General features: G+C 56.6%; 2 protein-coding genes across 4 annotated transcripts in view; one reads left to right on the top strand and one right to left on the bottom strand.

The window, feature by feature from the left end:
* Nucleotides 1–3,482, top strand: part of RAB20 (RAB20, member RAS oncogene family) — a 27,601-nt gene extending 24,119 nt beyond the window's left edge. For both annotated transcript variants that reach the window (XM_067713570.1, XM_067713571.1), the window contains one exon: nucleotides 2,476–3,482. In XM_067713570.1, the coding sequence (XP_067569671.1) occupies nucleotides 2,476–3,011 (536 nt within the window). In that variant the 3' untranslated portion in view covers nucleotides 3,012–3,482. The remainder of the gene's footprint in view (nucleotides 1–2,475) is intronic.
* A 7,158-nt stretch (nucleotides 3,483–10,640) lies between these two features.
* COL4A2 (collagen type IV alpha 2 chain) overlaps nucleotides 10,641–25,674 on the bottom strand; it is a 177,392-nt gene continuing 162,358 nt past the window's right edge. For both annotated transcript variants that reach the window (XM_067713565.1, XM_067713566.1), the window contains exons 37-48: nucleotides 23,937–24,044; nucleotides 23,175–23,282; nucleotides 22,392–22,463; nucleotides 20,735–20,860; nucleotides 18,542–18,658; nucleotides 17,854–18,015; nucleotides 17,641–17,739; nucleotides 17,252–17,398; nucleotides 16,989–17,105; nucleotides 15,546–15,737; nucleotides 14,249–14,535; nucleotides 10,641–11,780 (exon numbers count right to left, since the gene is read on the bottom strand). In XM_067713565.1, the coding sequence (XP_067569666.1) occupies nucleotides 11,523–11,780; nucleotides 14,249–14,535; nucleotides 15,546–15,737; nucleotides 16,989–17,105; nucleotides 17,252–17,398; nucleotides 17,641–17,739; nucleotides 17,854–18,015; nucleotides 18,542–18,658; nucleotides 20,735–20,860; nucleotides 22,392–22,463; nucleotides 23,175–23,282; nucleotides 23,937–24,044 (1,793 nt within the window). In that variant the 3' untranslated portion in view covers nucleotides 10,641–11,522. The remainder of the gene's footprint in view (nucleotides 11,781–14,248; nucleotides 14,536–15,545; nucleotides 15,738–16,988; nucleotides 17,106–17,251; nucleotides 17,399–17,640; nucleotides 17,740–17,853; nucleotides 18,016–18,541; nucleotides 18,659–20,734; nucleotides 20,861–22,391; nucleotides 22,464–23,174; nucleotides 23,283–23,936; nucleotides 24,045–25,674) is intronic.

Genomic DNA, 25,674 nt, shown 5'->3' on the forward strand with positions numbered 1-25,674 from the left:
GACATCAATCCTGGGCTCCTCCGTGGAGCAGGGTGGGGTGGGGGCCCTCCCAGGGAGGCCTACCTGTTATGGAGTCCAACCTCGTACTGCTCACTGCACACCATGCCAGTAAATTGAGAGACAAGTTTTTGGGGCAAAGAAAAACCACTTTATTTGCAATTCCAGCGGACCGAGAAGACGGTGCACTGGCGGTCCCAAAGACCCACCTTTCCCAATTATTAACAGAATCCAGGCCTCTTTTCTACTGAAACGGCAGGGGGTGTGGCTGGTTGTTGCACGTCCTTGGTGCCTGTATCCTTGGTTCTCGCAGCTGTCCACAGGTCAGGGCACAATGTTCCTATAAATCTCCAACAAGACAGTTGTTATTTTTCTGTTCTGCAACTTTATCTCTATATGAATGGAAAAGAGTTATACCTTTAAAAGTCAGAGCCTGGAGAATGGGCTCTCCTGCATATTTCAGGCTCTAGGCAACATTCTTTTACAAAGGGGCAGAGCCAGCATGACTCAGCACAGGCGTCAGAGCCCAGGGTTAGTGCCAAAGGAATAGATCCAGTATGGAGTCAGGTTTTCTCTTCTCTGTTACACACCCAGGTCCAGGGGGTTTTCCCTCCGCCCATGGAGGGTGTGAACTCAGACGGCAGCCGTAGGAGGTGTGATTGGTCCCGGGGCCTGGGACGGCTTCAGGAGGGGCCCCGTTTTGCATTTATGAACTTCCCTCCATGGAGTCAGTGAACCGTCTTTCCATCGTGAATGAGGAAGAAGGGAAACCAAGGGGGCCGTTGGGGAAAACCTGGGAACAAACGTGGTCACACTTGGCCTCCGGAGACCCCAAGGTGAGGGGCACTGGCCTTGCCGCTTACTGTGATCTGGGCCTTTTACATACAGGGCTTCCGATGATTTGATATGAAGGAATAAAGGTATTCAAGTGTGACGAAATTTCAGTTCTTTGGGGGTTTAACCCATCAAGGTTTTCCCTCCCTCCCTCTGTCCCCCTCCCTCTCCCTTGCCCCTCTCCTTACCCTCTTCCCCTCCCCCAGTGTCTTCCCCTGGGTCTGCAGTTCAGAGTAAAGGTGGGAGTTGAGATGGTGCAGGGTGTAAATTCGGCCTCTGACATGGTTGAGGCTCCTACCACCTAGCAAATGAGAGCAAATTGTTACGAAACAAACCAAGAAATCTTACATGAGAGAAAAACTGTGTTGTCCTTTTTTAAAAAAAAAAAAAACACATGGAGGGGATGATTTGTGGCTTCACTTACACAGCACATTAGTGGCACCGAGCGCGGGGCCGGGGGGTGGGGGGCGAGTAAAGCCACAGGTCCTGTCCTCCCTGGTGGAGACAGGTGTCTGTTAGCTGCATGACCGAGACCTCCACTTGGGGCTGTGCTGAGCGTCTGCGTCGGGGCTCAGAGGGATGAGGGACAGGCCGGGACAGAAGGGGGACCTGGAAGGGGGCCAGGGCCCCCTGGGGAGTCACAGTCAGCAGAAGCCCCGGGAAGTGCCCACCCTCTCCCCAAAGGACCAGAGAGAAGGAGGTCGGCCCAAGGGAGATTTATGCTGTGTTCTCGCTGTGACGTGTCCAACTTAGAAAACACCCATTTCCCCTTAAAACTGAAAAGGCAAGGAAGGCCTCAGCCCCTGCACAGGGGCTGTCACCTGGGGCCTGTGCAGCCCTGATTGGTGCCCACGGGCAGGGGAGGGAGGGAGGAAGAGGTGGGAGGAGGTCTGGGGGGCCCGGGGCCGTCTGCATCCGCTGTCACTTCCCCACTCTGGGAAGGCCGGGGCCCAGGCTTCAGGGGTGGGGCCAGCCGTCGGTGGCGGGATGTCCATACCTGCTTCGCCGTGTGGCGTGCACAGCGGCGCCCAGCTTGGCTTGAAAGTGAAGTTGCTCTGTCTGTCTTCCCTCAAAGAGAGGGCATTTCCTTACTGTGCGTGTTCTCTGTTCTGACACACTCACTTCTGAGGCCTTCTCCAGGAGGTCCGCAGCCTACGGGTGGGGAGGTGGCCTTGGAGGTGGGGCAGGGCCTTGGGCCCGGGGAGCTCTGCTCTCCCCGGGAACGCAGACTTGCCTGGTGCCACGTCAGCACGACTGCCACGCTGGGAGGTGGCACAGAGTGTGTCATCGAGAGGAGCAGGACCCTTGGCGGGAGCGTCGCGGGTAAACATCCCCGTGTAAGACGCAGAGATAGGAGCAAAAGCCACACCACCGCCCATTGGGGGAAAGCAGGGCCCGGCTGTCTTCCTCCGTCTCGTGGGTTCACTGCGGTGGGTGGACGGGGCTGTGCAGGACCTGCTGGCCGTGGGGACTGACCATCACCCCGTCTTTCTGCACAGCAGGGTCTCCATCCCGTTCAGCTCCAGCCACACCTACGTTTGGGGTCACGATTCCATGGTCCCTCCCAGGGGTCCCTGGTGGCATGGTCGGGGGGCACTGCCAGAGAGGAGAGGTAACTGTATCTTTCTCCCCCCTCGCCCCCAGGGCGCGAGCAGTTCCATGGCCTGGGCTCCATGTACTGCCGGGGGGCGGCCGCCGTCATCCTCACCTACGACGTGAACCATGCCCAGAGCCTCCTGGAGCTGGAGGACAGGTTCTTGGGCCTGACGGACACGGCCAGCGCCGACTGCCTCTTCGCCATCGTGGGAAACAAGGTGGACCTGAGTGAGGAGGGGCCCGGGGAGGGCGGCCAGGAAGGAGGGCAGGGCCCTGGGCTGGCTGGCGGCGACGGTTGTGCAGCCCCCAGGCTGCCGAAGCAGGTGCAGCCGGAGGACGCGATGGCCTTTTACAAAAAGATCCTCAAGTACAAGATGCTGGATGAAAAGGACGTGCCGGCCGCGGAGCAGATGTGCTTCGAGACCAGCGCCAAGACCGGGCACAACGTGGATCTGCTGTTCGAAACCCTGTTCGACATGGTGGTGCCCGTGATCCTGCAGCAGAGGGCCCAGGGGCCGCCGCAGACCGTGGACATCACCAGCTCCAGGCCGCCCGCACGGACCAGATCTGGGTGTTGCGCCTGACGTGCCCAGGCCCGGCCCCCCAGGGTGCACGGACGGTCAGAGGAGAAGATCGGGGCTCACTTTGTAGAACTGCACTCGGAGGAGGAGACCGGGTGGAAATGCCAGCCAGTAGTGAAGGTCCCCGTGACTGGTCCCCCACGTACATCGCTGCCCTGGGAGGTGGGGAGTGGACGAACCGTCCAGGGGAGCCCCCTGCAGAGCCGGGCTCCCGGAGACCTCCGTCCCCTGGCTGCCCTGGCTTCACACCTGGCCTCTGACAGAAGGTTTTCGGCTGTCTCGGCACCTGTGTGACTTTCAAACGTTTCTGCTCACTGTGATTTATCTTCGGTCCTACCATTCGGTACTTGTACCCTGATGCATCGTAATGATTCTCGATAAATGTTAATTTATACAAAATCAGGAATCAATGTTTTTTATATCGGTTGCAGCATTGTGAGCCACACGTATTATTAAAAAGGATTTTGAGAAGAACTTTGATTTAGACTTTATTTGTGCTCCCATGGGCTCCTTGCTGGGGGTGCTCGAGTGATGGCTGTGAGCTTAAGGCACGTCTCTCTATCTTTAAAAGCTGCGTCGAATCCTACAAATTCCAGGTATTTAGGTTGGCCCACCTGCCTAGTTGTCTTGAAGACACGAGTTCCGATAATAGAAGCAAAACTAAAAGCTCTGTCTCTGCTGACCTCTGTGTGGGTCACCCGGGCAGTTGCTAAATAAGAAACCTCTTTTCCGGGGGTAGGGTGTGGCTTTGTTCTTAAGAGATGCCAAGACAGGGGAGCCGTGAGACAACAGTTTTGTTTTCTTAGAAATTTAATGGAAAACAAGTAGGTCAGGCTTGGGGCTCTCTGTTGGGAAAGGGGTGTCTCAGCCAGCTTGGCAGCTGTAATGAAACACCGCAGACCTTTATTTCTCAGTCCTGGGGGCTGGAGGCTAGATTGAGGTGCCAGCCGACTCAGTTTCTGGTGAGGGCACTCTCCTGGCTTGTAGATGGCCACCTTTCTGCATGTGTCCTCACGTACTAGAGGGAGAGAGAGCTCTTGTGACTCTTTCCTTACAAGGGCACTAATCCCATCATGGAGGCCCCACCCTCAAGGCTTCATCCAAACCTGATTACCTCCCAAAGGCCCCACCTCCAGACACCATCCCATCTGGGGGTTAGGACTTCAACATATGGATGTTGGGAGACACAAGCATTCAGTCCTTGACAGGAAGCAAAGTGGGGCAGAGGCTGGTGAACAATGTTTCATGAGCAGTAGTTTTTGGGGGGAGGTGTTCAGTGTTTCTGCAGAGAGCCCATGATCTCTGATGCTGTGGCCTCTAGCCCTGCCTCTGCTCCCGGGTGGTGCATGTCCTCTGGGTAAGCAAACGAGCCCCATCTGTGTGATGGAAACACCATCAGAGCCCCCTGTGTGTGACTGGGGAGGCCTCAATTGAGATGTCCTGTCACTGAAGCAGATCTCGAGGTCTAAAACTTCCATTTTGCAACTGTAGCCCATTCAAAAGTGAAAACGAGTCAGTCTGATTACTTTTCATTGACGTGGCTTAGTTTCCCATTTAGTGGGTGGCAGTTGTATTTATTTTTCCACAAAGTGTGTCTTTGCTGGTGAGACATCTGGGAGACCTAGGAACTTGTCTTTGAAGCCTGTGGAGGGGAAAAAGCATCCTAGGAAATTATTTCTGTCTTTGTACTTGAAGGCAGGGGTGGCTGAGTTCCCACAGCCCTTTCCGCCTGAACAGTCTGATTCTCTTGCCCATCTGCTCTGAGCACCCCCAGCTCGTGCCCTTGGATGACCCTGCGTTCTGGAGGCTGGCCCAGGACGGCACCTTCTCCATCAACAGCATGTAGGCGTTGCACCCTCACTGCTGCCCTAAAAGGTAGGCTTCATTCTGGGCTCTGTCCCAAGTGGACTTTGGGTGCCAGCCTGGGCTCTCGCCAGGGAGACTGGTCCTGGGGTCTGAGACTGCTCACGGGTTTCCAGCCGTGGTTGCTCGTGGGCCCAGTTCCCGACCAGGGAACCAGGTCAGTTCTGGGGAAGCTTCAGCTGCTCTAGTGAGCTAGCCAGGGGAGAAGGAGGGGATCCTCTGCTGGATGTGGGTTCGAGCTGGGACCTCAAACATTCCTTCTTTCCCTTTGTTCAAATGCAGCTGCTCTGTGGCTGGGAGGCCACGGACAGCCGTGGGTTAACCTGCTGAGCCTGGCCCAGGAGCCATCGCTGCAGACTTTCACCCGAGTGTCCTCAGAAACCTTCTCAACAGCAGCTCCTGGCCGGGCATTTCCTGGTGGCCTCGAGGTGTCCTGCGTGGGAAGTTTTGAGCGGGGTTATGTTGGAATCTGGGTGTTGGAAACCATGGTTCCCCCTTTTCACAGGCCGCTAGGCCGGTGTCTTAAGAGAAGCGCTTTGTCATTTCTGAACCCGACCTCCTGGTTGAATCAGCACTGCCTGCTGTGCCCGCAACCCTCTCCCACGGACGTCCGGCAGCTTCATCTCCTGCGAGGTCTCCCTCTGGCTGAGGTGAGCCGATGCTCAGAGCCCGGTTGCTGTGGGCAGTGGATTGGAGATGGTTTTGTCCTCCCGAGAGAAGGGGGATGGAGCTGACTCGTGTTCCACCTCCGAGCTCTGCGCCGGCCCTGCACGCGAGGAGCACCTGTGCCGATGACCGCAGCCCACCTGAGGGGGGCGAGCCCTGGGCACTTGCTCTTGTGTCCAAGAGCAAGAGGTGGGGTGGTCCCTGCAGGAGTTTGGAATGTTTGGAGGCAGAATCTGCTCCCACTGTGGCTGATGGAACCGGGGTTGTTCTTGCCTTTGTGTAACGAGGCAGGGCCAGCCCCCCTCCGCACCCCGCCCCGCCTGCCCTCATCATGTCACACCCCCTCCCCGTTCCCTTAGCACTTGGCCCGATCTTTTCCACTTCTCGAAGCGGGACCCTTTGGCCTGCACTGCTCTCAGATACACCCATTTCCACCAGCTCCTAAAAAGCCCACTGTCCTTTCTTTTCTTCTTGCTTTACATTATTATTAACTGAGGTCCATGCTTTATCTAGATGCCCTTAATTTCACCTGATGTCTCTGTTCAGGGTCCCATCGGGACACCACATGACATGTAGTCACATCTCCTTAGGGTCCCCATGGCTCTAATAGCCTCTCAGACCACCTTGTTTTGGTGACCTTGATAGCCTTGAGGGGTACGGACAGGTGTTCTGTAGGACACCCCTTGACCGGGATTTGTCTGACGTGTTTCTCCTGATGAGGCTGGGGTGGAGGTTTGGGAGGAAGAGCACAGAGGTAAGCGCGCTCCTCAGGTCACGCTCACGGGGCGCCCGCTGTTACCGTGACTCATCCCTGATCGCATGGCCCAGGTGTGTGGCTCACGGTCTCCGCGGCACAGGTGCCCTCTCCGCTCCTTCCACACTCTGCTCTCTGGAAGGACGTCGCCAGGCACAGCGCACACGCCCCTCCTTTATGGTAGAATAACTACCCACTTTGGGTGTTTTTACAAGGATTTGTCTCTTCTCCCCATTCATTTATTGATTCCATCGTTATATCGGTATGGACTCACGGACATTTATTTGATTCTTTGGGTTACAATTCAGAATGGCGTCCTTTTTTTTTTTTTTTTGCGGTAAGCGGGCCTCTCACTGTCGTGGCCTCTCCCGTTGCGGAGCACAGGCTCCGGACGCGCAGGCTCAGCGACCATGGCTCACGGGCCCAGCTGCTCCGCGGCATGTGGGATCTTCCCGGACCGGGGCACGAACCCGTGTCCCCTGCATCAGCAGGCGGACTCTCAACCACTGCGCCACCATGGAAGCCCCGGATGGCTTCCTTCTTGATCACGTTATCCCAGCTTTCGTGAACGGGAAGCTGTGTCTGCTGGCTGCTGTGTCCCTTTGACCCGTTCCCATCTCTGGGGTTTATTTATTTTTTAAAATTTATTTATTTATTTACTATTTATTTTTGGTTGCATTGGGTCTTCGTTGCTGCGCGCGGGCTTTCTCTAGTTGCCGCAAGCAGGGGCTACTCTCCTTTGCGGTGCGCGGGCTTCTCATTGAGGTGGCTTCTCTTGTTGTGGAGCATGTGCTCTAGGCGTGCGGGCTTCAGTAGTTGTGGCTTGTGGACTCTAGGTCGCAGGCTCAGTAGTTGTGGCGCACGGGCTTAGCTGCTCCGCGGCATGTGGGATCTTCCCGGACCGGGGCATGAACCCGTGTCCCCTGCATTGGCAGGCGGGTTCTTAACCACCGCGCCACCAGGGAGGCCCCTGGGGTTTATTTCTGAGTTCTTTCTTACTTTCTGGCACCACCTGTGTTCCAGGCTCATCTTGTGTGTTTCCTGCACTCGTCCTAGAATCAGCCATTGCTCCAAGGAGCCCTGGGACCTTTCACTGGGGAAAGTGTCCGAAGCCCAGATCTGGGCTGCGTGTGCTTGTTGCCAGCGGGGCTGGGGGTGTTTCTTTAGAGCCCTCCAGCTGAGAGCAAGGAAGTACACATGTAGATACTGACGCCCATGTCCAGGGGTCTGTGCTCAGCCGAACCTGGTCTGGCCGACCTCTCTCACTCTGATGCATCATCTCCCTGCTTCTCAGCTGTAAACCCCATCTCAGGCAGTGGGAAACGCGCTCCCTGCGGCCCCATCCATTCCCCAATTGTTCAGTTGCAGCAGACAATGTGGGTCAAGGCTGCAATAGGGGGAGCACAGCCATGGGGGGGCGGGCCCTTGGCCTTTGGCTTCAGGCCTCCCTCGTTTCCAAAGTTACCCATGTTAGCATTCTCCCCTCCCCCTCCAATTAGTTCCTAACACCTGCTGTTTCTCTTTTTTAAAAAATAAGTGATGTATGATATCGCTTATTTGCGGAATCGAAAAAGAAATGACACAAATGAACGTATTTACAAAACAGAAACATACAGAGTTAGAGAACGAACTTAAGGGTGGGGGGCAGGGATAGGGAGTTTGGGACTGACATGCACACACTGCTGTATATAAAATAGACAACCAGCAAGGACCTACTGTATCACGCAGGGAGCTATGCTCAATAGTCTCTCACAACCTAAATGGGAAAAGAATTTGAAAAAGAATAGAAACATGTATAGATACATGTATATGTAAAATTGGATCACTTTGCTGTACACCATGGTTAATCAACTATACTCCAATATAAAATAAAAAGTTAAAAGAAAAATCACTTCCTCCAAGAGGAATTCTTTGGTTCAAATATCTCTGCTCTGTATTCCTCCTCTCCCCTAATTTCTCCTTTAATAACATTCATGGCGCTTTATTTTAATTACTTTTTTTTATTGCCTGTATCCCCCAGTACACTAAAATTTCTACGGGCAGGCGCTAAGCGTGTCTTGTTCAGTGTGGTATTACCACTCAGGACAAGTGATGTGTGCCTTCAACAAATATGTTCTTGAAAAAATACTTGTCAAAGGAATAAATAAATAAATATGCCACATTTATAAATATAAAGAAAAGAGCGATGGCCTCTTTCTGGGAACGGCAGCCTGTAGGTAGGGCCACGTCCAGGTGTGATCGGAGCCCTGGTGTCCCTCGGGCAGATGGACGAGATGGGCGCCTCTGCGCTCACGTCACCCTCCCCAGTGGCTCACGGGTACCGGTATTTATACCGTGCAGACCGTTCACTTGGGTTTGTCCTGCCGCTTCACGGTCCTCCCGCAGCTCAATATCACCCCTTCTGTGCGTGTCAGGAATTTACCTTCAGAAGGCTTCTTCCTCACCCCTGCACAGCCTCTTGTCCGTGGGAACATCTTTAAAACCCTCCGATGGCAGGGAGTCTCCAACCCCTTCTTCTTGAGGCTGGGACACGACACCAAACTCACACGCCAGCTCTCTTGGGGCCCTTCCACACGTAGGAACGGATTTAATTCTCAGGACGCCCCCGTGGCGAGCAGGGTCTTTCGGTTCAGCTCCCCTGGTGGCCCCCAAGCGGAGAGCTGCCCCGGGGTCCTCCGGACTCGCTCTTAGGCAGCGGGAAGCTGGAGCGATATGCCAGGACTTTCTCCGTCTTTCCTGGTGCCCCTCCGACCAGCCAGCATGCTTCCAGAAGCATCTCCTCTGGTTTAACATGGGTCCTGGCATCGTCTGTGCGAGGGGTGAGGAAAGCCACCTTATGAAGCAGTCGCGAGACAGTGATTCTAACCTCAGGGCACCCACTCTCTGGAAAATGGTGGGGGGGCAGCGTCAGCCACTCACGTACACTTAGCTTCCGGGGTGGCGGTTCCTCTCAGCCCTGAGAAACTAGACCAGAAAAATCTCACGCAACATGCGAGGGTCTGTGAAGGGCAGAGCTTGAATTTTCAAGGTTCAGAAGGTTGGCTGTTTGCCCCAGACTAGGAATCTTCACCTGCTGTCCTTGCACAGGGTCATGAGCTTCGTTGCACAAACAGGTGTTGGGGTTATGGAGTATTTGTGTTTGGTTTATATTTGATGGTCGACATTTTGGAATACAATTACGTATCGGGATCTTGGTCTTCTCACCGTATGTATTTTAGGTGTGAGGTTCAGTGTTTAATGCCGGGCACCTACCTCTGATGTGTGAACCTCACAGAGGCATCACAGCTAAACCATATGAAATCGTGCATATGAAACTTTTGAAAATTACAAGACACTATACAATTTAAAGAATCTTTAAAACAGCTGCGCCCTCACCTCCCCGTGCTGGGCATCTTTCAGGCCCCGGCCTCAGCCTCTAGGCTCACCTCTTCCGCTGCAGCTGTTGCTACGGAAACCAGATATCCACAGGTGTAGCCTACCATCGGCTTTCCCTGGTTCTCTGATACCTCCACCTGGGGTGCTAGGAGCCCACTTAGCCCCGGACATGTGAGGCAGCCTGACCCTTGGGGGCAAGAGCTGGAGGCTGAAAATGTGCCTTTCCCACGCCTGGGGGGGACCATTTGAGTGTCCTTCTGTGGCCTCCCTCGGTGGGTCCCCGCAGGATTGAACCCTGAGCCCTCCACAGTGGCAGCCCCCTTAGTGAGGTGCCCTGCTTCCTGGGTCGCTCTGCCCAGGTCCCATTCCACTGCCTGGAGTCACGTCCCCACTTAACCCTCCGGAGCAGAGTCCTCGTCCTGGGCGGCCGCTGGGGGTATGCAGGCCAGGGAGGTGCTGATCTCCTTCGAGTAACATTATCATGTGGAATTATTATTGTAACATTGTCACCTTAACTGTAGAAATTGTACTTAGAAAAAGTTTAATATGACATTGAATTTTAAAGGGTAAAAATAAATTCTGTGAGCTGGGTGCCTGAAGGTCAGCCAGGTTCCAGAGAAACTGAACCCGGAAATGTGTCTTGGAGGCTATATCTTGGAAACACTGGGATTTTGTTGGGATGTTGTGCTGGGGCTGGTGAGTGACTGGTACCCATCTTGCTAATCCCCATGAGTGATGGTGCGGGTGTCTTGTGTAACCACTAACGCATTATAAACACAAACACAGTTCCCTGGGAAACGAATGACACCAACACAGGCTTGTGTTCAATCTGCTGAAACTTGGAAAAAAACAGCTGCGCGGTGCCGAGCTGGGTGCAGGGCTCGCACTTGGGCCCGGATGCAGTGTTTTGGGGTTCACGGCAAAGTCTGTGCTCTATGGACTCGAGAAAATGAGGCAGGCAGTGACTCGGGGTATAAAAATGTTCAAAACGAACTTTTATTTGGGGATCGTTACAGAGGATGGAGTAGTCAGAGGAATACAATTCTGCACAAAGTACGGAGGGTAAATGTCCAGGGACGGCCTGGGGGCAGTGGAAGCATCACTTCCGACCCTACAAAGTTTGCTGCCACGCAGCCTGGCTGACAACAGACGGTGAGAAGGTCTTCGCTCCTATGTGAGTTTTGCCGAACCCAACGGTCTGTAAGGGGTGGTGGGAAGAGTGATAGCTGGTGTGCGGACATCAGTGGCTTTTAAAACATAAGGCACAGTCGGCCTTCCCGAGGGGACCAGGAGCCTTCGCGTTGCCGGCGTTTGGGAGAAGAGGGCGCCGTCACCACGGGGGCTCGGAGAGCAGGGCTGCATCCACCCCCAGGAGCCCCCCGAGTGGGAACAGCGGGGGTGAGCTCAGGAGCCCGCAGGCTGCACGGCCTCCTCTGTCTATACCTCCCCGTGGAGTTCAATAAGTGGGTTATCAGTGGCGGCTGGGACTGCAGTGACTACATAGATACACAGGAAGAAGTTAGCTACACTGAGTGTGGAACCATCTAGTACGGATGGCCTGAGAGGGAGGGTTCACGGTTTTCCATTTTGGGGGGGGTCAGGGTGTCCTACAGATGCTACAGATGTGGGGAGAGTGGGCAGCGCCTTGGATGCCACGGGGTTATTTGGTCGAAGTGCTGGTGCCGAATTCCTTTGGTAGCCCTTATTTTATTATTCTTTTGGTTTGTTTTTTAAAGAAAAAAAATGAAGTCAATTTTTGGGTCGGCATCTGAGGTAATAAGTTAAGGATAAGCACCAAAGTGGCCCCCCAGCTGCGTGTCCCCTGGAGAAGCGTGTCCGGCGGGGTGGCCCCGACATCACAGGTTCTTCATGCACACCTGGCAGCGGCTGATGTGCGTGCGAATGAGGCCGGCCTTGAGTGTGTCGGCCGAGGGTGAGCCCTGGAAGCTCTGCTCGGGGATGGTGGTGAGCCAGAAGCTGTACTTGTTGGCATAGTAGTGGCAGGTGCCTCGGGCGCCGTTGCACTCGATGAACGGCGTGGCTCGGAAGTCCTCCAGGCAGCTGCCCGGTGACACCAGCGACTGGCCGCCCCCTTCGTCGCCCGCGGCCGTGTGCTGTGCAGGGTAGGGGGACGGGGCGGAAGAGATGCCGACACGTTAGCTTTTTCTTTTAAAGGAAAAATAAAACAGCAAGGTCCTGCTGTAGAGCACAGGGGGCTCTGTGCAATATCCTGGATAAACCATCAGGGGAAAGAATATGAAAGAGAATGTATGTGTGTGTATAACCGAGTCACTGTGCTGTACGGTGGAAATTAACACAACACTGTAAGTCAACTACGCTTCAATAAAGTCAATTAAAAAAAATAAAATCAACATGTGGGTCAGAACCAGAGGGTCTGTTAAAATTAAGCACCAGGGAATTCCCTGGCCGTCCAGTGGTTAGGACTCCGAGCTCTCACTGCCGAAGGCCCAGGTTCGATTCCTGGTCAGGGAACTAAGATCCCGCAAGCCGTGCGGCAAAGCCAAAAAAAAAAAAACAAAAGAAAAAACAAAAAAATTAAGCACCAGAGTGCTTCCTGCTCTCCTCCTTTGCCAACGCTTATGAAGGGGGAGTACGGGTGCTTTGAATTTTATTATTTTTTTAAGAAAAGCTCTACTTGCTGATGTTTCTACAGTGAACACATAATACTAGTGTAATCAGTTTTTTGTCAATCAGAGGGTTGTTAAATTAGCAACTGGTTGCTTGAGGTGATTCTGCCTGGGAGACCTGGCCAAGGGTTGGGGGGATTTTCTTTGCCACTTTCAAGTTCTACTTTCTCTCGGTTTCATAAACATGTTTAGCTTTGACGAAGGGGCATGGCGGGGCCCCGGATCTCAAAGCTTCTCTCTAAAACGTGTCATCTGGCTCGGTCCAGCCAGCGCCGTGGTAAGTGTGGTGTCAGAACCCACGAATTTAGAACAGGAACACCTCAGCCACGGTGGGCAGGGCACAGGTTAACCTGTCCTGTGAGATATCTGGGCAGAAGCCCAGTTTAACCTTTTCTTCAAATGAAGCAGCAAAGAACAAAAACCTCTGAATAGTTTTCTGCTCACAGAATGCGGAAGCTTCCCAGGCAGAGCTGCTGTGTGTTGTCGACAGACAAGCAGGCGTGTCTTCATGGGGCAGCTCAAGCCCCGCTTTGGCCTGAAGGAGCCGAGGCCCTGCTGGTCCCCCCACGCATATGCATACACACACACACGCGTGCAGACACACATGCACACACACACCCCTTTTCCAATGTGCTCGCCTCAGCGGACAAGCCTCTGGCTTTGGGACTCAAGCAGCTGATGTCTCTTAAGAGAATCACTCATTGGACACTCGGCCTGTGAGGACCTCATTTGAATCGAAAGGAAAAAGTAAACCGATGGCCTGCTGGAGACTTACAGTCGCCACCAGACCAGCTTCGAGAGGGATCACTGAGGCGAGGTGGGGGCTGACGTCTTTGCTGCTGTGGCAGCGATGGAGCAAAGTGTGTCTTGTGTGCAGACAAGACAGGGACCGTCCTCCAGACAGGCAGGGGGACACTAAGCCGTGTGCTGGCTCTCCGGCGTCTGTGCCAGCAGGTGTTCTTGGAAGGGAAGGTGTGGGCAGCCTCAGTGCTGCCGTGGCTGTACAGCGGGGTGAGCGGACCATGGTCCTCTGTCACCCGCCTTGGGGGTGTCAAGGGCCAGGCTGGAAGGAGGCACTTACTGAGGATCATGTGGGCTTATCCCTTATCCCGTGACACAGCTCAAGATGTAATTGCTGATAAAAGAAGGGCTGTCTGACCTTTCTGGATACAGTGTAATCACTCCCTTCACAAGGAAGAGGCTTGTTTTTCATTTTTGAATTTCTCGATGGGAGCAGAGCTCTGTCCATCCACCAAAGCCCCCTGACATGATTAGCTCCTGAAAAGCAGACCGTTGCCTGTCCCAGCACAGAACTTAGTATCCTGTTGCTTTAAGTTATTGCAGCAGCAATACCTTAAAAATGTTAAAAAGCAACACTTGTTTGTCTTCTCCTTCCTTTTCCAGAATCCAGTTTTTTTTTCTGTTGTTTTGATAAGATTAGCAAACTTGGTATAATATATACATATATATGTATATATATATAAAATGTTATTAATATAATTTATGAAATATTTAACACGTTGGGCATCCGGTCAATATAGTGGAATTACGACAGTCATAATAAATATAAATTCAATACAAGACCCACCCTCCCCACTGGACTTTCCTTTCTCCCTCTGACGGTAAACAGGAAAATTGTAACAGATGCTATCATGACAGCCAAATTTATCCTAATTAAGGCTGTACAAAGGCCTGGTGGCAAATGCATGGGTCCCTTCTGGGTGGAGGCAGCTCCAGGCCTAACACGGCTCAATGAGCAAAACGCAGGCTGTGTTCCAGCTCTCACTCCTCCCCTGGGCCAGGTGCCCTTGTGCAGTGCACAACCTGGACAACTGCCCTGATGAGTCTTACAAAGGCCAGGATGTGACTGGGGAGAGGAACTCCGTGTGCACCTGGGCCCGCGGGCTGAGAGACAGCAGGCAAGCACCACGTACCATGAGGAAGGAATATCCGATCCACAGGCTCCGCCATCCAGCCGGGCAGTGGGGGATGGAGACGTCCTGGCTGTGGACGGCAATGGCAACGGCCGGGGCCTCGCACACGGAGCAGCGGCTGATGTAGGGCCTGATGTCCTCCTCGGCCACAGGCATCATGGGCAGCGGGGCGGTGGTGGAGAGCCAGTAGGACTTGTCGTTGCGGCTGGCGTAGTAGCAGATGTCGCCAGGGTTGCAGTACAGGAAGGGCATCGTGCTGAACCGGGCCAGGCAGGAGCCCGCCAGCCCTGCGGTGCAGGGAGGGACCGTCACGGCCGAGCATGCCGGGAGGATGCCCCTCCAGGCCCCCCGCGGGGGTCAGCCGTGTGCGGGGCGGGGTGGAGGGCGGGCTCGGGCTTTCCAATCCCTCAGGGGCTGACTCCACCGGCACTGTGCCCTTCCGAGGTTCCCGCACACCTCAGGACCAGGCTGGGTCAGAGGGAGAGGCGACTTGGCGAACAGCACCCCGGTGAGGCCCGTGTCGGGGGGTCTTAAAGCGCCAGTCCCCAGCACCCACCGATGGCATCCCAGATGGGGGCCTGGCTCATGGCACCCAGGTGCCTCCCAGATGGACTCTGCTTACTGTGCCCCCCAAATAACTCCACCAACTTCATCTTAGGGCCAGAGTGAGTTATTTCCCCTTTCACACTGACTGCTTTCCAGCTGAGCCGGGTGTCTGCTCTGCCCTGAGGCCTGCCGGGCCCTGTGCTGGCCTTGCCCTGTCTCTGCTGTTTTAGGCCCTTATTCTTGTTTGCTATGTCTCACTTAAAAAAAAAAAAAAACAACTTATCTAGACGGGAAGGTGCGCAAATCATCGGGTTCAGCCCAACAGATCCCCCACCACACCCATGGCCACCCTCCCTCCAAGCCCCCAATTTTAGTATGTGTTGGCCATGTTTTCTACGGGCTGTTAGGTCTTCTAAATTCCTTTTGGCAACCAGGCTTCCTTGGAAAGATACCAGCACACACCCCCCCATATCCACGCTGCGGGGTTCTAAGTGCCTCCCAGCCCCTCATGGCCCCGGCCTGACTGCTTACACACCGCGGAGCAAGAAGCAAGAATGACGGGGAACCGCCAGTGGCCTCCAGGGCACGGGGCAGCGAGAGGCTGGGCCGCGTGAGCCCGTGGAGGCCGCTGAGGGCTACGAGGCAGAGTCCGCTTCCCGACCCCAGGTTGGGGGCATCTCGGTGCCTCCCGAGGACTCAGCGACCTCACTGTGGCCAGCGGGGCTGGCCGAGCTTGGCGGGCGGTACCTACCCAGATCCTGGTTGTGGGCCTTCTCCTGGCCCTCGAAGTACAGCAGGCTGTATCCGCTCCAGAGCTTGTTCATGCCCACGGGGCACATGGGGTCCTGCTCCGTCTGGCTGTGCTTCACCAGGAGGTGTCCGATGCTGACGCTGCGGCCGGGCATGCCGGGCAGGCCGGGGCTCCCGGGGCGGCCTGGCTCCCCTGGGACCCGAGACAAAGAGGCCGCCTTGCAGCTGCCGTGCGGACCGCGGCCCGCGTGCTGGCTGCGCGCGTGGCGACATTCACAGCCCTGCTCTGCCTTTCCCCAGGGGCCGGGGTCTCGGTGGCTCTGCCCTTTGGGACCAGGAGCCTCCTGAGGAGGCCCACACCCCATCCCCGTGCCCTAACGTGGGACCACAATGATGGGAGTGAACAAGGGGCAGGGACTCAGCCTCCCCCGTGAGCCGTCCCCCCAGGGCGCCCCGTTCTGAGCAGGAATGAGCATCAGGAAGTCAGAAGGGTCACGGAAGCACCGTGTCCAGCCCCGCCCACCTCCTCTACCCCAGGCGGCAGGCCCCCTGCTGATGCTTCGGGGAGCGGCCATTCCCAAGGCTGGAAGCCCACCTCCCCAGATGTCCACCCGGGGGCCCGATTCTGGCCCTGACGCTGCAGAACGGCTGATCTGCCGCCAACAGGACACCCCTTCAGACCTCTGGAATCAGCCGTCCTGGGTGCCCCTGCCTTTCTGAGGACGTGCCGTCCACCCTGCACTGTCTTGGCCCCTGGCCTGGCTGCGCCGCCCCCGCCCCGCCATGCGTGTCTCGGGTTGCATCCCCCGCATTTTACACTCCTGGCCGTGGGTCGCCGTGTGCTTCCTGGATCTGGGCGCTGACCGTGCAGCCCGCCTTTACTGTCAGCACGGTGCTCACACCTCGGGCTCAAACCGAGCGCAGGTGGATCACACCAACTCGCAAGACTTTTTTTTTTTTTTTGGCATGAATTGCTATTATTTCTGGCCTATCCCATCCTGCACACGTGCAAATAATTTTAAGAAGTCGATGACATAAGACTTCACAGCGGCTCCTGTAATGTAATCGGTGACTTTCAGTTCATAGTTTCCGGCCTTCAAGAACTTTAGGAATCTTGTCTCTCGAAATATGTCCGCTGCTTCCTTCTCTGAGGCACCTGCAGATGTCTCAGAGGAAGGAAGGAGGCCGGCCTGTCCTGGGGACTCTGTGCCAGGTGTTCTGCCAGGTGCAGGGGACACCGGGTGGGCGCAGGTATATGGGCCTTGCCCAGGACCCAGGCTGCAGCGGGGGCCCCAGGCTCTGGGCTAGGGGGTGCAGCCCCTCATCTCTGCTCATCTCGGGGCTCATCTGACCCCTCCCCGTACACCACAGTCCATTCAGCAGACTCACAGCGGGACCTGGAGGAAGCTCCCTGCCCTCTGCCCCCTCTGTCACCATCACTCACCTTCGTAGCCAACGGGCCCCTGCAGCCCCACGGGCCCCTGGTCTCCTCGGAACCCGGGAACAGCTGACACGCCGCCTCTTCCCTGGGGCCCTGCCTTCCCTGGAGTCCCGCGGAAACCTGCACAGCCACCGAGACACGCGTCAGAGCCCCGGGAAGAATGCGGTGCTCCATCACGGGTGCCCAGCCAGTGCTTCCCAGCAGGGGAACAGAAGTGAAAGCAAAGCAACAGGAAACGAGGTGTGGCCCCGCAGCAGTGCTCCTACCTGGTTCTCCCGGGCGGCCCTGGGGTCCCATCTCCCCCTGAGGCCCCGGAGGGCCTCTCCTTCCCTGCGGACCCACTGGCCCCCGCTGGATGGCAACCCTCTGGGGGATTCCTGCAATCCCCGGGGCGCCCACAGCACCCGGGGCACCTGGAAAGGGAAAAGAAAGACCAGATGATGCGTGAGGACCACTTTGCTCTCTTGCTCTGGTCTCTATTCCGTTTTTGACCCACTGAACCAATTCCGGAGCTTCCTTTGAGCCACGGCGCTCTCTAGAGGGGGGGTGGGTGATAGCCCGCCTGCAAGGCGCTCAGAGCCCTTCCAACGACCCGTCACCACCACGTCCCTGTGACAGAATGACCTCAGGGGCGCCCCCTCTGAGACTCACTTACCCGGGAGTCCTCGATCTCCTTTGGGTCCTTTGGGGCCTCGGTCTCCCACACTCCCGGCGGCGCCTGTGTTGCCCACGAATCCTTGCTCCCCTCTGGGCCCTTCCGGACAAGCAGGACGTTGAGGACACGTGAGGCTGGGCGGGGGCTCTGGCCATCTCTGACCAGTGCCGCCAGCCTCCCCGAGAGGAGCCCCCCACGGGCACCGACCCTTACCTTTCTCTCCCAGGAGCCCGAACACGCCAGGCCGGCCCTGGGGCCCGGAGTCCCCGACCCATCCTTTGGTCCCCGGGTTTCCGGGGGCTCCTGGACTCCCCTCATCTCCTTTGATTCCAGGAAGAGCCACGGGCCCAGGTGGCCCCTGGGGACCTCGATAACCTGTTGGCATCAGTCCCAAGAAAGGTAAGTGTACACAGCAGGAAGGCACAGTCACGGCCGGGAGGCCGGATGCAAGTCACCCATTCAGGGGACCGGCTTTGGCGAGTGTGTAACGCTGGGCAGCTTTGCTTTGTATTGTGGTAAAATACACGTAACATAAACGTTAACATTTTAACCATTTTTAAGTGTACAGTTCCGTGGCCTGAGGTGCATTCACGCTGCTGTGCAGCCGTCACCACCATCCTTCTCTGAACTTGTTCATCTTCCCAGCGGAAGCTCTGTCCCCACTGAACACCAACTGCCCCTCCCCCGGCTCCTGGCCCCCACTATCTGCTTTCTGTCTCTATGAATGTGGTCACTTAGGGAGCTCCTATCAGACGGTATGTGTCCTTTTCTGTCTGGCTTATTTCACTCAGCGTCATGCCCTCAAGGGGACAACGAAAGCGTTCTATCCCTCAAGCAATCAGGTCGTGGCCAGCTCCTGTCCCCAGAGATTCCAATGTATCCCAGTGTGAGCCCTGCTTACCTTCCAGGCCAAAAATCCCAGGCGCGCCTACGTCACCTGGTAACCCAGAGATGTTGGAAGGGGGCGTGATGCCTGGAAACCCCTGAAGTCCTGGGCTCCCAACCGGGCCTCGTTCCCCTTAGGAGGGAAATAGAAGTTGGTTAGTACCAGCACCCAGCGTTTCACCTTGTTTCCTCCCTGTGCCCTCACCTGTCCAGGAGCAGGGCCAACAAGGAGAAGCAGTGATGGAAGGCACCCAGCGCAGGCTCTCAGGGCGGGTCTGGGGAGAGAGGGGCCGCACTGCCTGTCCCCACTCCCACCAGCCCCCTCTTGCTGCCTAGAGGGTCCCGTGGACCTGCCTCTGCTGGGATATTGTCCTCACCGGCATGCTACCTGCTCAAGGGACAGCTGATGGGGCTACCTGGCCCTACCCTGAGGGGAGGGCGTCACTGACAGGGCAGCCCTTTTGGCCCAGAGAGCACCCGTCGTGGGAAGGCTCAGGGTGCCCGGCGCTGGTATTTCAGGCCTCCCCGTGCCGTCGTTCAGGATCCTGGATCCCGACGATGTCCAGCGTCCCGGGCAGAGTCCGTCCTCACTGCCCACAGATTCTGTACTTGCCATCCTGCTTCCCCAACTGAGATTTACTGGTGACCCCCAGTCAATACCCGCAGCGCTCTTGGACACGCGGGAGGGAGAGAGTGAGTCCCAGCTCAGAGTGTCAGCAAGGATCCTCCTACTGTCTATTTCGTGCCACGTTTTCTGCACTTCTGTGCTTTTTGTGGGTGATTTCACTGTTGAGAGTGGCCCCCAAGTGTCACGCTGAAGTGCTGTCCAGTTTCAGGAAGGCTGGGATGTGCTTCACAAAGAAAACTGTGTTATACGCGCTTGCCTCAGGCCTCAGCTACAGTGCTGGTGGTCCTGTGCGGGTGGCCTGAGGCTGGGTCCTCGGCCCTGGGTGGGCTGTGCAGGTGGCCTGAGCCTGGATCCTCACCCCTGGCTGGGCTGTGCAGGTGGCCTGAGCCTGGATCCTCACCCCTGGGTGGGCTGTGCTGGGTCCTCAGCCCTGGGTGGGCTGTGCTGGGTCCTCGGCCCTGGGTGGGCTGTGCAGGTGGCCTGAGCCTGGATCCTCAGCCCTGGGTGGGCTGTGCTGCTGGCCTGAGCCTGGGTCCTCAGCCCTGGCTGGGCTGTGCTGGGTCCTCAGCCCTGGGTGGGCTGTGCGGGTGGCCTGAGCCTGGGTCCTCGGCCCTGGCTGGGCTGTGCGGGTGGCCTGAGCCTGGGTCCTCAGCCCTGGGTGGGCTGTGTGAACCGCACGCCGCCCCCCAGGACTCACAAAGGCCCCAGCTGGCCGGCCTTCCTCCTCCTCCTGCCTTCAGATCAGTGCTGTGGGGCTGGGATGTCAGGGAATTCTGGACTTTGCGCTTAATGAAAGGGGAGAGGAAGGTGACAGACCCTCGAGAATCAGGTGATGCGGTCCGTGGGCCCTGAGATACCCGCCCCCCCTAGGAGATCAGGGTCTCCGGCCTCCTCAGGGCCTGGCTTCTCCTTTGGGTGTCGATGGGTCTAGCTTCGGGGGTAATTCTGCCCAGAGCACGGGCGCTCAGGCCCTGGTCTCGGAAGCCCAGGGGTGACGGGCCCGTCTGGTCCAGCACCCCTGCCGGCTGCCCAGACGGCGCCCGTGGACAGCATGCTGGGCTGAGCTGGGGGTGGGTGCGGGCCCCGGCCGTCAGGAGACAGGCGCTGGGCCGAAAGCACCTGCTGGGGCGCTTCCCTCTCAGTTTAGGTCGAGCCTGGTTTGCTGGTGGATGGGCAGGGGGTGGGGCTGGGGCTCGTGCTTAGCGGCTGAGACCACCTGGCTGCTCCCACCACGGCCCAGGCCTGGCGCGCAGGCACAGCTCAGGGGCTGTGGTGCGTTCATCCACTCATCTATCCAACACTCCCGTGCGCGTGTCACAGCCAGGGCCCTGTGCCGGGTGGGGGCACCGAGGGGATGGAGTGTGATCTTATCTGTCCTACAAGGGAGTGTGGTCAATAGCTAACCTCAGCGGAGTACGATTATGACGGAGTATAAACGATGGAACGCTAGTGGGAGGTTTGCCACAAGAAATCCTCCCTAGAGGAGCCGGCACCTGCCCTGCCCCCGGCCTCTCATCTCTCAGACTCACGGACACTGTGGATCTGGGGGTGCAGATGGTGATACTGGGGTGTTGGCCTCACCTGGGACTCCACGCTCCCCTTTCCGTCCTGGGGGTCCTGCGGGGCCTGGAAGGGTGTTGGCCTCTCCTGGGTCACCCCTGGCCCCGGCAGGACCTGGTAAGCCGGCGTCCCCGTGGATGTCCGCACCTGTGGCCGGGTTGACAAGCAGATGTCAGTGTCTTTGACCGGGCAGAGTCCGTTTTCATGAGTGGAGGGATAGTAACGCTCTCAGTCAGACCCAGAAACAGAGAACCCAATGGCAGCCGTGGAGACGTGAGCTTCCGAGGTGGCCTTGGTGCCCCAGACCCTGCCACTTGGAAGGAATCCTGGGGATCGTAACTGAACCCCTTTGCTTTATAGGGGAGACCACCGAGGACCCCCGGAAAAATCCCAGATTCCAGGACGCAGACGGTCCTGCAGCTGAGACCTGCCGAGGGCCCCGGGCTCCTGGTGCTAAGCCTGAGTTAGGCTGAAAAGGGAAATGCTATTGAAAACCTTCCCTGTTCCCACATCAGGGGCTCAAAGTAGTCGGTGTCAGTGACATAACTTGACCATCTAAACTCGAATTGAAATGTGAACTGAAGCATGAGTGTGTGAATTCACATATGATTCCACACATCCAAATTTACCTGTAGACAGATGAACGTTTGATTACGTAAAACATCTATAAAGAGAATATTCTAAAAGCAGTGGTGGAACTATGGGTATTTTTTTTTCTTTTGCTTAAGTGTATTTTTTAAAGCTTTTGTCTACTCAGCATGAACTTTTATAATCTGAAAACAATTGTCCTTAAAAAACATATATTAATAATATGCCCTACAAGTATTATTAGTCCAATTAATACATTTTAGAAATTAAATGCAAAGACAGGGCATTAAGATTTAAGATGAAAGGAACTAAATTTAAAATAAAGAAATTTCAGGGAAGCCACTGAGTTTTGCACATGTGATGGCATCTTCCCAGAGGGGGACAAGGGTAAAAAGGAAGCTTTCTGCACAAAGGGGATCTCATCCCCCTTGAGGAATCGATGGACACGCAGATGGCATTCTGAGATCCCAGAAGGGGCTAATCACGCAGACCTCATTCTGTCACTGGCTTTTGGCAAGGACGGGCTTTGTATCTCCTTCAGGAAAAAAAGGGTCACGATAACTTCCAAGAGCAGCTTCTCACAATTTCTTAAAGGTCTCACTTTCTTCTCCTTACGGAACACCCCGCCCCGCCAAACCCCCCATACGCCACTGCTGTGAAGGGAACTGTCTTTTCTAAACCCATCTGTCAAAGCCCTAACCCGCCATGTGATGGGGTCTGGAGGGGGCCCTTTGGGAGGCGTCTGGGGTGAAAGGGCCCCTGATAGGATTGGCGTCCTTATAAGAAGAGATACCAGAGAGCTCGCTCTCCTTCTCCACCGCGTGCGGACACAGCGAGAAGCCGGGAAGAGGGTCCTCACCCGGACTCTGCCGCAATGGCACCCACCCCAAGCTTCCCGCCTCCAGACCTGGGAGGAGTAACTAACTCCCTGTTGGTTGGGACCCCGTCTGCAGCGTTTTGGGGGAGGAGCCAGGCGGGACTGAGTGCCCGTGGCCTCAGGGACGGAGCCCGCCCTGCTCCCTGAGCTCCCCGACCCCCGTCCAAGTCCCTGATGGCCCACCCGGTCCTCTGCCCCACTGCCATCTGGTACCTGGGGATCCTGGGACGCCTTTGGTGCCTGGCAAGCCGTGTAATCCGCCGATGCCGCGGAGGCCGGGCAGACCTGTGGAGGACCCTCGTGGTTATTCCATGGCGGAGCAGAGGGAGACCCTTAACATAACCAGATGCTTTTTTCTGCTGTGATACGGTCGCCCATCCAGTGTGTTCGAAAGCTGGGCAAACCGGAAGTACAGCAAATACTGTGACATGTACATCAGTCACTTCTGTGTCACCCAGGAGAACCATTAACCTAAAAATTGGTTTCATGGAAACTTTTTACAGACTCGTTACAGCCAGAAGGGGACTGGGCAGTGCCGTGTGTTTCTTTTCCTGATCCGCGAGTCACCGTACGTATAAAAACGGTGCTTGGAACCAACAGCCTGGTATCATTCCCATCCCTTCTGGATTTCCGAGGACCAGCCTAAAGTGGGACTTGGGAAGCAGGCGACGGTTCTTCCTGTGATGCGGGCAGTGAATGTGGAGTCGGGGTGCGCCCCCCTGAACTCTGGACAGGAGAGTGTCCAAGGGCCTGTCCCCTGACCCAGGCCTGTCAAGGCCGGGCCGAGTAACTCCCCAAGCCCCCCAAGGGCTGCACCAGACCTCGCTCAGTGGGGACCCTTGCATCTGTCCCTCTGTCCCGCCTCTGCACCGCCCAGGTGCTGACTGAGAGTCACCCTGAGGTCTCCCGGCAGGTTTCTGTTCATCGTTCTGGGGAGTAAACGCCTCTTTGCAGGTTGCCATTGCTTCGTGTCTGCAGAGAGGGGAGGGGTCTTACCTGGTAGGCCTGGGCTCCCCGGCCAGCCGTAGTCTCCTTTGGTGCCGGGCACTCCCGCCCGTCCCGGCTCTCCCTGAGGCCCCTGCAGCCCTGTCAGTCCTGGAAAGCCTGGGGGACAGACACATCCTTCAGGGGGACACAGGAACCCCGAGGCCTCGTGGCCTCCAGCTCGGGTCCTGCCTCGGGGAGGAACTTTGCGGGAAAGAACCAGCTTCCCTTCCACGTGGCCTTGGACCCCGCATTCAAGTTCAGCAGGGTTAGCGCAGCCTGGCCAAACAGAACAGCTTGTGTATTCGTAATCTCATTCCATCGTGCACCTAGAAGCCTGGGGAGAACCAGAGACCCCTTGAGGATCAGCCTGTCTGTGTTCACAGATCCCGGGCAACAGCGAGCAAAACGGCAGCAAGAAAAAAGCACAGAACGAATTCACTCGTGTAACGCGGGATCCCCCGTGAATTCTGCAGTTGAAATGCACGAAAGGCAGCCGTCACAGGAACTGTCTAAACATGTACAGAGACAGATGGTGGCCGCACAGACACGGCCATCGGCCCCGTGCCTCCGCTACAGCTGGGCTGGGCTGGACCTAGGGAGGGACAGGTGGGAGGGAGCTGCCTCGCCTGCGACCGCGGGGGGAAAGCAGACGGGCAGAACTGGCCGCCCTTGTTTTGGGACCGGCCGCACTCGGCCTCACTGGCCACCGCACCGTCCAGCCGGGCCCAGGGAGGGCAGGCTGGGGGAAGGCGGTATGGCCTGGGATTTTACCTGTTTGCCCTTTAAGTCCAGGAGGGCCCTGGACTCCTGCCAGGCCGGTGATCCCAGGGAAGCCGACATCACCCTCTGATCCTTTCTCTCCGAAGAATCCCTTTAGACCTGTAACCACAGCCGTCGTGTCACTGGGGCTTAAGGCTCGTCGGGTTCAAGGGGGCACCAGGTAAAGGATGCTGCCTTCACACTGGTGCTTCCAATGGGAGTGGGGGTGGAAATCTAGACGGCGCCTTCCTCAACTAAATTTCTACCTAATTCCCTGCTCTGAGCCTGTGGTCCGCAGCCTCCAGGCTGGCACCCAGCGGTCTGCGTCCTGGCATTCGCACCCTTGTGAGCTCCACCCACACCGAGTAGGGCTGAACTGCGTGAACACCAGGACACCGTGGACGTGCCACTGTGCCACCTCGAGCCCAGCTCCTACAGATCATCACTGCTTTCACTCTGTCCCCGCTCTGGAGGAAGCCAGCTGCCACGGCGTGAGGACACTCAAGCTCGCGGGGAGGAATTGAGGCCACCCGCCGAGAGCCGCCTTGGACGTGGATGGTCCGGCCCAGTCTAGCCTTCAGATGAGGCAGCCCGCCCGACCTCATGACCGGAATCTCACGAGAACTACCCTGTTTCCGAATTCCTGGCCTCAGGAACTGTCAGATAACAGCAGCGGTGGGTGCTCTAAGCCGCCACATTCTGGGCGTCTTGTTAAGCGGCAACAGACCCCCTCACCTGAGCCCTTATCTGAGTGGTTTCTAACGGGCGCTGTGCCGGGGAATCCGGGGGGTTAGTCAAGACATGAGATGTCTGAGCCTCTCAGGTCTGGGTCAGGCCTGGAATCTGCCTTTTAGACGAGCCCCTCAGGTGCTTCCCTGCTCATTGGTGGACTTAGAGAAGCGCGGCCTTCCCGTCAGTGACACTGTTCTGTGCCACAGGTTTTGGTGTTTCTGGGACGCTGGAAGATTCTGGAAACTTCAGACCACCCCGATTCTACACAGTCACTTTCGCCAGTGTCTCCTGAAATCTCTGAGGCTCTTCTCAGAACAGCTACTGTCGACGTGCTCGTGGTCTTGAAGAAAACCACCTAAGACGTTCTGCTTGTTTTCTATGGATTACGTTAGTGTTTTAAAATCTGCTCCAAACCCCTATTTACCTATTTCTTCCATAAACGGTCTCCACCACCTCCACCTGGACCCAGAGTCCAGTGCAGCCTGTCTCTCATCCTCCGAGGAGGGACCAGGCCAGAGCCCCCAGTCCCCGGGGCCCTCCCACTGGCAGGCCACCTGCCCGGGGCCCCTGGGCCCCTCCCGCCCACGCTGCAGGGGCAAGCGCTGTGGCCGAGCCCACTTCTTACACTGCACTTGTCTTCGGGCGAACGGAACACCCCCGAGGATGCTGACAACTGACACCGCCCCTCTGCGCCTAGGATACAGTCCCCTGGGGACGGACACAGTGGGAGGCTCCACTTCCTGGGCTTCAGTTTAACTAAAAGCTAAACGTTCAAGGGGGAGCAACCATATTTCCTGGGCTGGGGCAGCCTTGTGTCTGGGAATAAAGCCGTCGGGAGACCAAACTGTAGATCTACAGGGAGCCCAGAGGAGTTCATAGGTGAGGTTACCTGTTCCTAAGTGACGGCCCTCCACTCTCAAGCTAGACCGAATGCCCCTTTCCATTCTAGCTCTTTCTCTCAGTAAAGCTCAGCACCCTCCCTGTTGGCCGAACACACGGACAGACTCTTTCCCCCAAC

Source organism: Pseudorca crassidens, chromosome 18, assembly GCF_039906515.1.
Source record: "Pseudorca crassidens isolate mPseCra1 chromosome 18, mPseCra1.hap1, whole genome shotgun sequence".
Taxonomy (NCBI): domain Eukaryota; kingdom Metazoa; phylum Chordata; class Mammalia; order Artiodactyla; family Delphinidae; genus Pseudorca; species Pseudorca crassidens.